Genomic DNA, 13,015 nt, shown 5'->3' on the forward strand with positions numbered 1-13,015 from the left:
GTATCTCTATTAAAAAATGGCATCTAGAACTAAAAATCATACTCCACAAATTATTACCAACATTTATTCACTAGGAAATAGATATTTGGGAAGGAGTCAAACCAAAGAACCCTCTGCTTCCTAGGGAGCAAGTCTTAACATATACAATGGAAATGGCTAGATCAACAGAAAATATAAATCAATGCTATCCAAAGACAGTGATGAGAAAAATGGGGGGGGGGAGTTTAAAATACAGTGTCATCAAGCTATTCATTCTGAAAGAAATTAAACCACACTATGTGCTAGTCCACAACCTAAATTACCTGAGAACTGGTAATGCTAAAGTAATATGACCAAAACTTTCTAAATTTGCAATAAGCACGGTTATATATAGTCATAGCCTTTAAAATAAATTACTTTTAATCTCATCTAAAGAATCAAATGAAATCAAAATACTGGATGTAATTAAGACTGTTTAGTTTCCCTGGAGATTATACGGATCAGACATGTTAAGCATTCTAGGAATGAAACATTTGATACAATTAAGAAAATCCTATTGAAAAAAATTAGTCTGTAAAACAGAGATAATATGGGGCTAAGGAATGGCTTATTAATTACTCATTCAATTCTGAGTATAATAAACACAGCTATTACCATTTTAATTCACTAGTGGCTGAGCTCAGAAAGCTAAAACACTGCCACTCAATCTGCCTCCAGAATCTATTGATTTAATCAGTATAGTCACTGCCTGCTTCATTTACTGAATCACAGAATTATTTTAGGCTGAAAGGAATTTAGATGAAAAAAAAAATGCTAGTAAGGAGGACCAAAATTAAAGACCAAAATCTGGTACCTTGTCTTCTATACTTGAACAACCCTTCAAATACTTGAAAGCAGCTGTCATACCCTCCCTTCCCGCCCTAACCAATCTTCTTTCCAAGGCCAGTTCCTTCAATGACTTATAATATAGGGAGGATCTCAGAACAAAGTCCTATATAAGTGACCTCTGGTAATTCAGACATGTTCTTTCATGTCTGACGGGCCAGCTTAGACTGTGTCTTCAGGGGATAAATGAGTGGCTATCGGGAGGAGGCTGCCCCCAACAAGATGAAGCCTCTTGAGCCTCACTCTTCAACCCCTCGGTTACTCTGCATAAGGCAAACAAGAGGGACCTGAGAGACACAGCCCTGGAGCAGAGCCAATCAGTAAGTGACTATGGAAGAAGATGAGAAGAGAGGCTATGACTATGCCAACATCAGAAACACCAGGGGACAGCACCTCCAGTTCAGGGGCCTTCCCCTATACCTGGCCTTTCTCCAATAGCACTCTCTCCACTAGGTCTCAGCCAACCTAATGGGTCTTTCCTGTTTCTGACTAAGCCCTGGGGCAAACAGGACAGAGACTCCTCCAGAGAGTATATAGCCACAGAGGGAGTTCTCCATGAGGATAAGGTCATAATCCTAAAGTAGACAGGCAAGTAACCTAGGATGATATTAAAGTGGCAGGATGCTATAACAAGAGAAGCAGGCTGGCAAAAGCCCAAAATATTAGATGCTTGGGGAAAATGCTAAAGACAAAAGACAAAGAAAAGGATTTTTTTAAGCTAGGCTTAAAATAAGAAGAATAAAACCAAGACAGTTGTTAATTCTTAACTACAGATTATGCTTCTGTCTTCTCCATCCAAACTGACCTCAAATCTCAGCCCAGCATAACAGGCTCTTTGTAAAGCTGGGCACTGCTGGCCTGTCAGTCATTGTCTTCTACTATTCCCCTGGATATCAGCTTCCTTAAAGACCTACACTCTTCCCGACCTCCAGGCTTTTGGGCCTGCTGTTCATCCTGCCTCAGATTCCTTTCCCCTTCTGCTCATCCTCCCTTGACTGCCCCAAGCAGACTAGGGAGTACTCTCCTCCAGCTCTGACAGCACCAATCCATGTGTCTCTTCCAGCACCTCCCATGGGATATGATCATTTCTTGGTTTGCTTCCCTCCAAAACAGACTGTAAGCTCTCAAAGACTGTATCTTCATGTTCCAAGAATCTAGCATAGTCTGGCTCTTAATTTAGTAAGTGAATGAATCAAATGAGGGAAGTAGGATAAGTAAGGTGACAATCATGTGCCAAGCTTTGTCTCATGTATGTCTTTTATCTCTTCTCTACTGACTAATGACAGACATACAGAGAACAGTGCCTGAAACACACTAAGTGATCAATAAAAACTGACTGAATAAATCAAGTGAATAAACATGAAAAGAGCTTTGACAGATTCAGCAAAGTGATATAGTCATGAGTATGAAGGACCCTTCCAGTGCTAAGATTCTATGGAGTTTTAAAAAACTGTACTTATACGAATTTCCCAGAAGATTTGGAAAAGAGAAAGGGAAACTAGCATTTATTGAGGAGCTACAAATTTGTTAGGTACTTTATATATGATATTTGATTTGTTTTTCATAATAATCCTGGGAAATTGGGATTATAATCCCCATTTTACAGATAAAGAAACCAAAGATAGAGATGCAGAGACAAAATTTGAACTCAGGTGAGCCTGACCCCAATCCTAATCTTTTCCCACACTGCACACATGAATCCCTGGGAGAAACACAATTCTCCCTTCCCTATCACTCCATTCCAAGGAAAAGGAGTTCTGAAACAAGCCAAGGCTCAATCAGGTCATGATTCCAGAGGGTAGAGCTTTCAGTGGGAAGTATGAAGAGGTGAAAAAGCTCTACCTTCCCTTGAGAATACCCCTCTTTTCCTTGTCGAAAAGTTCACTACTCTTCCCATGTTCCTCCCATGAGTCTGGAAGGAAAATTGTAGGACCTCTCCAGCTTATAAAGGGCCTCTCCAACGCCTCTTTTACTCTTCCCATTCCCCAACAGGTCAAGTGGCAATCAAGTTATAATTCAGAGGAATGATGGCAAGGAGAGAGTTATGTGGGTCTACTTGAGAGGCCTTAGATTAGAGGGGAAGCATCCCTGAAGCTTACACATCCCCTGCAAGCCTATTCACCAAGTTATAAGTCTACATACAAATGGTAACCAAAGTCCTAACTAGCAATACAGATATTTCTTTGCCTAGAATGTCTTCTGTGTAGGATGGTGGCATCTAATTGAGGTGACAAGGAATCAGCCAAATTTTGTTTCCCCAAAACATGACTCACAAGTTGACTTAAACAAATAACATGAGGTGTACAACAAATGGCCCTGGGACAACTGGTTATCCTCAAGCAAAAGAATTAATTTGGACACCTACATCTCACATATACAAAAATTAACTCAAAATGGATCAAGGCCTAAATACTAGAGCTAAAACCACAAAACTCTTAGGAAAAAAACATACGAGTAAATCTGACCTTGAATTAGGCAATAGTTTTTTAGATATGTCATCTAAAGCCAAATGACCAAAGTAAAAACAGATATATTGAACTTCATAAAATTAAAACTTTTGTTCCTCAAAGGACACTACCAGGGACTTCCCTAGCAGTCTAGTGGTTAAGACTCCATGCTTCCATTACAAGGAGCATGGGTTCAATCCCTGGTCAGGAAACTAAGATCCCACATGCCACAGGGCAAGGAGGCCAAAAAAAAAAAAAAAAGACCCTACCAAGCAAGCAAAAAGACAACCTACAGAATGGGAGGAAATGTCTGCAAATCATATGTCTGATAAGGGTCTAATATCCAGAATATATAAAGAACTCTTCCAACTCAAGAATAAAAAGAGAATCCAAATTTAAAAAATAAAGGAGTTAAATAGATACTTCTCCAAAGAAGATATACAAATGGCCAAAGATGTTCAACATCATTAGTCATCAGGAAAATGCAAATCAAAAGTATAATGAGATACCACTTCACACCTACTCAGATGGCTATAATCAAAATGATAGACAATAACAAAGGGTTGGGGATGGTATGGAAAGACTCCTCATACATTACAGATGGGAATGGTGCAACCACTTTGGAGAACAGTTTGGCAGTCTTCAAAAAGTCACACATAGAGTTACTGTATGACCAGCAATTCTACTCCTAGATATATACTCAAGAGAAATGAAAAGATATGTTCACACAAAAACTTACACACAAATATTCATAGCGGCATCATTCATAACAGCAAAAAAGTAAAAGAAGAAACAACCAAAACTGCCATCTACTGAGGAATGGATAAAAACAATGTGGTATATCCATATGATAGAATTTTATTTGTTTATAGAAAAGAATGAAGGACTAATACATACTACAACAGAAATGATTCTTGAAAACATCATGCTAAGTGAAAGAAGCCAAATGCAAAAGGGCCCATACTGTATGATTCCATTTATATAAAATGTCCATAATAATAGGCAAATCCATAGGGAAAGAAAGTAGATTAGTGTTTGCCAGGGGCTGGGGGAGGGGAGAATGAAGAATGACTGCTAACGGATGTGGGATTTCTTTTTTGGGGCGATGAAACATTCTAGAATTAGATAGTGGTGACGATTGCAAAACCTTGTGATCTACTAAAAACTTAATTTTATACTTTAAAAGGATGAATTATATGGTATGTTAATTATATCTCAATAAAAAAAGGTGAGCTGCAAGTATAAAAATGAGCTAAGTGTACACATTATAACGTGTACCATCAAAGAGATAAAACAGAAAAGCAATTAAGTTAACTTGAAAATCACTGCTGCACATTGGTGTTTACTTAATAATAACAAATATGAGAAGTACTGCATTTTATTGCCATAAACTGCATACGAACATAAAGAAGATTAAGAGGAAAAATTAATTTGATTCCATGAAAAACTTCCAAGGATAAATATTTGCTTTCTTCCCAATATCTCAGCTGGTTGGAAGCTGAGCTCCCTGGAGCAGATATAAGAGCCTCTATGTTAGATTTGCTGACAGCAAACAGACTTGAAAGAATTCAAGTATAAGAAACTGAGCCTCAGACACGCTGCCTTTGGTAAATGGTAAATGGATTCTCTCCCAGCAAGCTCTGTCACTGCAGACAAGCATTCCACCATGATAACGACAAAGTAACAGAGTAGAACTTTCAATTACCAGCATCTCAACCTTAGAGACTGGATGAACATCTTCCATAAGGCTTTTCTCAGATTCTCTGAATGAATGTGTGAGTCCAAATGACCAGTTTTTCCAGGTGAACACAGTTCATGTCAAGAATATTGAATCACAAGCAAACTTTGTACACATACAATGTAAAAGTAAAAACATAAGACAATATTCTAGAACTATGCCTGGAACATCATAGGCACCCAATAAATACTTGTTGAATAACGTTTATATAGTTAATAATATCTACTACATAATTTAGATCAAATACTAAGGCAAACAGTAGCAGTATTTCTAAATCAACTTACCTTCATCAATAAAGTTGTTTTTTTCTTGCTTTATTCCTGATGTTATACTACACCCTTATTGAGAGTCAAACTGAAAAGTCAATGGTTATTAAGAAATAATTAGTCTATCATAAGTAGAAAGGATATTCTGATTAATTCTAAAAGTTACTGCCTCTCATCTTACAAACCTTCCTGAAATAAAACAACTTTGGGTTAATAAAACTGCAGGAATTTGTGAGGTGGTTAGTCTTTCATGCACCCTAAGATTTATTTTAGTTAATAAACTAAGAAAAAGATATATTGATATAGTTTAATAATAAGTTGTTTACTCTTCACATTCTGGAACCCTAAGACAGATCAAGCAAAACACAATTCACCTCATTGATCCCTATTGGAGCTCAGTAGGAAGGGAAATTCTTTCTGAAGCACATATTAAAGCACACTAACTTACCAATGCCTAGAAGGTCAGCAATTAATTCTACATTACATTTTCCCTTTTTTAAGCCTCTTTTAAAAACAGGGAAATAATTTCTCAGAATCCAACAACTGTGGGTGCTTGAAATACTATATAGAATCATCAGATGGATAAAAGAAGTACAAAATCTCTTCAGAGATCACATCTTTTCCTCTTTCAGGACACTCCTAAAAGTCTCTAAGGATACCATTCTACAAGTTCACGATCTATGACAGACTGTCAGAAAAAGTCTTCATCAGTTTCTTTTACAGCAGTATAAGCTCTTTTCTTCTATCTTCAAGGAGACATGAAGATGACATGAGTATCACCCTTTACATCATCATCTTTTAGGTTTTTTATTGGAAATCACACTACTCAATTCTCTTTCACTTTCATTAACTCTTCCTTGATTTGCTGACGTCACAAAATAACATTTTTAAAGAAAATGTAGTTTGTTAACTGGTCTCTGCATGAAAAAGACTTTCTAAGCATAAAAAGCAATTAATCAAAAAAGAAAAGGTTAACGAGTAAACAACATAAAATTGTTTTAATTTCTATAAATGAAAAGCCATCATAAATTAAAAGAAAAGGCAACTGTAGGAGAAATGCCCCAATATGACAAGCAAGGGATAATATCCTTACTCTATAAAAAGTTCACACAAATCAGCGTCTGGCCAAGACAAGTGCCCCCTACCCCGTCCTGCATTCCCCTCCTCATCCATACAAGAAATTGCTAGGTCCCTACAAAAAAAAAGAGGTTACAGCTTCTTTCTCCCAGCTTTCAGGATCACTGTGCCTTTTTTCTGCCTTAGTCCTTTGCTTCCTACCCTGATGCCCTTTTTCTTCTCAGCCCTGTTAGCCAGGAGATTCAGATAAACAGCCTGATCTTGATTTCAGATTTTCCCCAAGATCCAGCCTCTGAAACACTGCTTTCTACATTGCTCTGTAACCTGCAGGCAAGTAACAACTCACCCCAGGCTCCAGGGATACCTTATCCAACTAATTCCAGCCAAAGTCCAACATACTGGCTCCTGCCTGGGCTGGGGAGGCAGAGATCAAACAATTAAACAATTAAGAAAAAAACTGAGACTCCAATATAAAAACCGTCAAAGAGCTTGTGCAGGCAATCTAATAGCTAATAAGATTTTTAATGCTTTAACACATTAATAATGGAAGATGTGAGTTAAAATGAGGTACCATTTTTAATCTGTGAAATTTGTGAAGATTTTAAAAAAAATAATAATGCTAACACAGGTGTCATAAAACTGATAGTAGGATGGTAAACTGGTATACTCTTTCTAAAGGTGGCAGCATGTGTGAAGAGCATTCATCTGCCCTTTGACCCTGCAATGCCATTTTTAGGAATTGATCTTCAGTAATCAAAAATCTAGTCAAAAGATTTAAGTATAAAGATATTCATCTCTACATTTTTGTACGTGAAATGTAACTATCCAACAGTAAGTAAATTGCAAATAAATTATGCTTTGTCCACAGTGTGGATTATTATGGAGCCAATAAAAATGATATAGTAAGAGCTGACTATTCTATAGCACTGATTAAGGACCACTAACTGCCCTAAGCAGTTAACATGTATTCAGTCATTCACTCCTCCAACAACATAAATGGAAACTGTGAGGTAGGTAGGTGCTAGTATCATCTCCATTTCACAGTTGAGAAATCGGAGGCACAGAGAAGTTATGTAATTGGTTCAAGGTTACACTGGCACAGACTCACATGCCCTTTTCTGAAATTCTAAAATCCAAAAAGCTCTGAACACCACGTGTTCTCATAAATTTGTGGCAAATTCATTTGTTGGCAAAACCTGACCTGAACTGAAGCAAAAGTATGTATAGTCTTTACTTACCCCACTTTGAGTGAAGTTATGCATTTGATTACAGAGTGCTGCCCCAGGCCCCACTAGAAGGGATGCAGTTTATATACCATGTTGTCTTTCTATAATCTGAAAAATTCTGAATTTTAAAGCACAGATAGCCCCGTGAGTTTCATATAAGGAATTGTGGCAGAGCTGAAATTCAAATCTATGCATCTGCTTGGCTCTGGAGTCTGTGCTCTTAACCATGACGGTTATTTTGAGAGCCTGTTTAATGGCATGGGAAAATTCTTATAATTAAAATATTTAAGTATTTATTAACTACATACTATGTGTCAGACACACAGACAAAATTAAAATTGGGACAATGCTACTAAGGACAGATAACTGGTGTCAGAAGAGCCTATACCGTAAGGGGGCTTGTCCTAGACAGACTGGTCAGTGGCAGTTTTCCTGAGGAACCATCTGATCTGAGAAGTGAAGAATGAGCAAGAGTTAACGAGAAGAGGGAAGAGCATACCTAGAAGGAGAAGAGCATATGCAAAGGCCCTGTAGTAGGAGGGAAAATAGAGACAAAGGACTCAGAGTCAGTGTAACTGGAACACAGAGAACCAGGAGAGCCTAGTGTAAGATAAGGCTAGAGAGGAGGTAGATGCTACAGGACCTTATAGGTGGCGTAACCATTTGCCCCAATTTGCCTGAGGGACAGTCCCAATGTAAATAATAGCACTCTCTTTTACTCTCAAAGGTATCCTGGTCTATATGATAAAATATATGGCCATCCAATTTATCGGCCACATTAAAGAGCTGTACTTTTATCCTAAGAGCAATAAGAAATCCTGATGGATTTTAAGTGGCAGGGGGGCAGAAGAAGGGTATCGTAATGAAATTTTAATTTTCAAAAGATTAGTCTTGCTTCAGGGCAAAGAATAGACAAGAATACTGAAAGGATAGGGTGAATACCTTTAGACCAGTTTGGAGGCTACAACAGGAGACCAGGCAAGAGACAATGGCAGCTTGGTCTAGGGTGACAGTGGTAGAGACAGAAAGAAGTGGGTGGAATTGAGTTTGGTTTGAACGTAAAATAAACAGACCTTGATGATGATTTGCACATGGAAAGAGAGTCCAAGACTTCTGGCTTGCAAACTAAATGGATGGTGTTATGATTCACTAGAGATTTACATGAGCTAGAAATTTAAATATGTGAGGCATCTGCATAGCAGCTGTAATTTGAAGCGGGGGAGCCTGTAAGAGTGTCTAAAACAAGAAAAGTTTAGGTTCAAAACTTACTGATGTTTCTTTCCATTGGCAGAGCCCTCTTCCGATGCATGACCCCATTTTCTGGTTGAATACTGGAGCTGTTTGGTGGTTAGACAAAAGAGAAGGTCCCCCTTGCCTAGTGATATGGGACAGGGGGAATCAAACCACGTGCAGCATGTAAACACCCGTTACAACTAAACCCCAAGTGCTTGATATTTACTGTTCACAAAGCAGTCTCACATACAGGCTCCTTGGAGCCCACAACACTTTGTGAGAAAATGTGGTCTGCATTTACGGATGAGGAAACTGAGGTAGAGCGCTTAAATTACCTGTCTACACAGAGGCTGCCCTTATGCCATACTATCTCCTCAAAAGTGCCATCCACTGTGTGCAAGCAACTACACTAAGTGCTGTAAGAACTACCAAATAATGAGGTCCTACTAGGTGCCAGGCTCTAGGAGATTAAAAAGAGAGAGAGGGGCTTCCCTGGTGGCGCAGTGGTTGAGAGTCCGCCTGCCGATGCAGGGGTTCGTGCCCCGGTCCGGGAGGATCCCACATGCCGCGGAGCGGCTAGGCCCGTGAGCCATGGCCGCTGGGCCTGCGCGTCCGGAGCCTGTGCTCCGCAACGGGAGAGGCCACAACAGTGAGAGGCCCGCGCACCGCAAAAAAAAAAAAAAAAAGAGAGAGAGAGAGAAGAATTTTTTTTAAAAAAAAAAAGCAACTTCAGAACTTTTAAGGATGTGTTACACTTACCCTAGAGTAAATTCGCTTTAAATTTCAAAAAGGTTCACGTCCCAAGGTGGGGTCGAGGTGAGAAGATGGAGATGAACCGGGCAGCCAGGGACCACCCCAAACAACGACCCAGGGAGAAATGAGGTCCCAACGTCTGGGCCCCGGGAAACACCAGGAAGGGACGGCGGGGGCCACCAGCCGACTGGGCAGCGGAGGCCCAGCTGCCCGTTTGCCAGCTCGTTGCCAAAGCAACGGCCAGGTCGGCTTTAGCCCGGGGCCTCCCGCCCACTTCCGCGGGGTCCGCCCTGCGCCGCAACGCCAGGGGCCACTCACCCAGGCCGTCGGGTGGGCTGGCTCCCAACTGGCGCGCACACTCCGCGCTGGTGGTCGCCAAGTCCGGAATTCCGCACCTGGAGAAACTTTTCGGCCGGCGGGGCAGCCTTAGGGAGCTGGACGGCGGCCGCGTCGGGACAAAGCGCGTCGGCTTGGCGCGAAGCCCTACTCCCCGCGGCGGGGCTGAAGAGGAGGGTGCTCCCAGGTGTGTTCGGAGGCGTTCCCGCGAGCAGCTCCTCTTAGCGATGGACCTAAGAAGTCTGTCTCGGGGACAGAGAAGCAGACATGTTACACTTTATAACAGTGATATCACAGTACTGAGGTGATGTCCTGGCTAGTATTCTCGCTCAGGGCTCGAGGCCTCGTGGTTCAGCTGGTTGGAGCTGGGACTGTAAGCCTCGCACTGCAGTGGGTTCCCAGCTGGCCTAAAAGTCAGGGAAATGAGTATCAGTGCTGGGGGGAAGGCCGCCGGAGTGGAGGGTGTTTGTCCCCACAGAGGCGCTGAGAAGGCTCTTGAGAGATCAAATGACAATGACCAGGAATATGTTTTAGCCACAAAGCTCTGTGGAACCATCTGAATGCGTGCCCCCCTGCAATAGAGGCTAGAAATGCGGGCTCCAGCTGTATGCTAATGTATTTCTGACCTGAACTTAGGAATGGCTTCTGTGGACACGGGTCTTGCTCTCTAGCAGCTGCCGCGGGATTGAGGGGACGAGGGGTGGGCTCAACTCTCCAGATACTAGCCTAATTATTCAGGCAGATGTCCTCTAAAATTTATTTGATTAATAGCCAAGAACTTGATACAGCAGGTCGATTCATTTTATTGCTTAGAGGTAGAAGTCCACCTTTGGCAACGGGTTCCTCCTGTCAGCTTCATCTGAAAACTAATAATGGCCGTGGTAAGCGACCAGTAACTTCAGTTTTGCAAATTTTCCGAACACAAAAATAATCCCCACCATGTCCTGTACTCTAGAACTTCGGGGTATTGGCCAGACTTTGTTCTGAAGAATTACAGAACTGTTGTCTAACAAGGGTCTGGAATAGCCTGCAAGAATTTTCTCTCTGTCTCTCTCCCTCAACCCTGCCTCTATCCAAGCATAAGTGTTAGTGCCACAGTGTCCAACAAAAGAAGATAAACTCTACCATCTGCTTCATTGAGCTGTGAAGTGTGTGGATCTGCCTTTAGTCAGCAGCTATGTAGTCTTACACTCCACAGCCTTACCAAGAAATAACTTTGAACTGTCCACTTTCTCATGCCTGTGAAAAGCCTGGTGGAGAGAAACTACAGTTGCGGAGAATTGTTTGAAAGGCATGCAGATGACCCCCTCCTCTACATAGTTTCTAGGTCAAGTGAGTTCCAAACCTGCTACATATCAGAGACATCCGGGGAGTTCTATTTGTTTTGCTTTGTGTTTAAATACAGATTCACAGGACGCGCTTCCAGAAATTCTGATTAAGTAAATCTCACGAAACCATTTTTAAAAGATCTTCATATGAGCTTGATACAAAGCTAGATTGGGAACCACTGGGCTATGTTTTATCCTGAATTAAGCCAGACCATCAAAAAGCTGTTTGTACCACTTTTTCTTCACCCTTACAAAATTGTCTCTACCAAGTCATGCTTTACCCTTATGCCATCTGCTTATATTGAGATGCTATTAAAAAAAGATACGCATGACACCTCTGAATTTACTGGAGGGATTATTTTAAGAATGATGTTTATTACATCCCAGTAGCAGAATCCTACCATATTGCCCAGCCCAGGGTTTTTCAAGTTTTTTGGATGATAATCCACCAAAAGAAATATGATTTACATTATCACCCAGTACACAGGTACCTACACATTTAATAACTAAAACAAGTTTTATAAAATATTACCCATTCCACATGCATTTTATCGCTTTTTAATGCTGGTTTCCACCCGTTTAATGATTTATTGACCCCTAGATGAGTTGCAAGTTGCATTTTAAAATCAGCAGTATAGGGACTTCCCTGGCGGTCCAGTGGTTAAGACTTCACCTTCCAGTGCAAGGGGTGCGGGTTTGCTCCCTGGTCAGGGAGGCAAGATCCCACATGCCTCGTGGCCAAAAAAACCAAAACAATAAAACAGAAGCAATATTGTAACAAAGTCAATAAAGACTTTAAAAATGGTCCACACCAAAAAAAAAAAATCTAAAAAATTAAAAAAATAAAATAAAATCAGTAGTATAGCCAGATATCTTTTTCTGGAAACTAGCCCTGATCCTCAGACAAACTAGGCCACCTGTCCACAGTCTATTGCTCCAATAGCGGTACCAGAGCCAACCCAATCACATCTTTCTCCCAGGAATTTGGAATTAGGACTGAGAGATTTTAGTTTTTCTAAATCTAGGTAGCTAACATAGAAACATAGAATGCTGTAATATTGAAAGTCAGAAGCTATCCACAGACACGCCTTCCCATCATGTGGCCTGGAGAAAAGCAGAAAACCAAGTTGCAGGAAAAATGTGAAAAGAACAGGAAGGATGAAAGAGATTCACAAAGAGGAGAGAAGAGACCAAAAGTGTTGTGACAGCTTTCCATCCCTGATCATTTTATTTCTTGAAATGAGCTGCATTCCTGCCTTTGAATTCCAAATCTTTATAATAAGATGCACTCTTTTGCTTAAGCTGGTTCAAATGGCTGAGTTTCTGTTATTGCAACCAAGATGAATCTAATTATATTGGTTTTATATGGCTTTTGTAACAAATTACCACAAACTTGGTGATTAAACAATCTAAGTGTATTATCTGGCAGTTCTATAAGTCAGAAGTTTGACACAGGACTCACTGGACTAAAATCAGTGTCAGCAGGGATTTGTTCTTTTCTGGAGGCTCTAGGGGAGAATCTGTTTCCTTGCCTTTTCCAGTTTCTAGAGGTTACCTACATCCCTTAGGTTCATGGCCCTTTTCCTCCATCTTCAAAGGCAGCAATATTGCATCTTTCTGATCGTGTTTCTGAGGTTACATCTCCCTCTGATTCTAGCTAGGAAGCTTCTTAGCTTTTAAGGACCCAAATGATTAGATTGGGTCCACCCAGAAATTCCAGAATAATCTCCCCATCCCAAGGTCCTTA

General features: G+C 40.6%; 1 protein-coding gene across 2 annotated transcripts in view; it reads right to left on the reverse strand.

Moving 5' to 3' along the window:
- STK33 (serine/threonine kinase 33) overlaps positions 1-10,082 on the reverse strand; it is a 167,485-nt gene extending 157,403 nt beyond the window's left edge. The window contains exon 1 of one of the 2 annotated variants that reach the window (XM_082628205.1): positions 9,923-10,082. Coding sequence is in view for 1 of the 2 variants with exons in the window: in XM_082628204.1 (XP_082484330.1) it covers positions 5,334-5,339 (6 nt within the window). In the remaining variant the exon portion in view is untranslated. Of the gene's footprint in view, positions 1-5,333; positions 5,404-9,922 lie in introns of those variants that run through there. The other variant, XM_082628204.1, reaches the window with a different exon arrangement.
- Positions 10,083-13,015: the final 2,933 nt, after the last annotated feature.

The sequence above is a fragment of the Mesoplodon mirus genome (assembly GCF_964341445.2).
Source record: "Mesoplodon mirus genome assembly, chromosome: 7".
NCBI lineage: Eukaryota > Metazoa > Chordata > Mammalia > Artiodactyla > Ziphiidae > Mesoplodon > Mesoplodon mirus.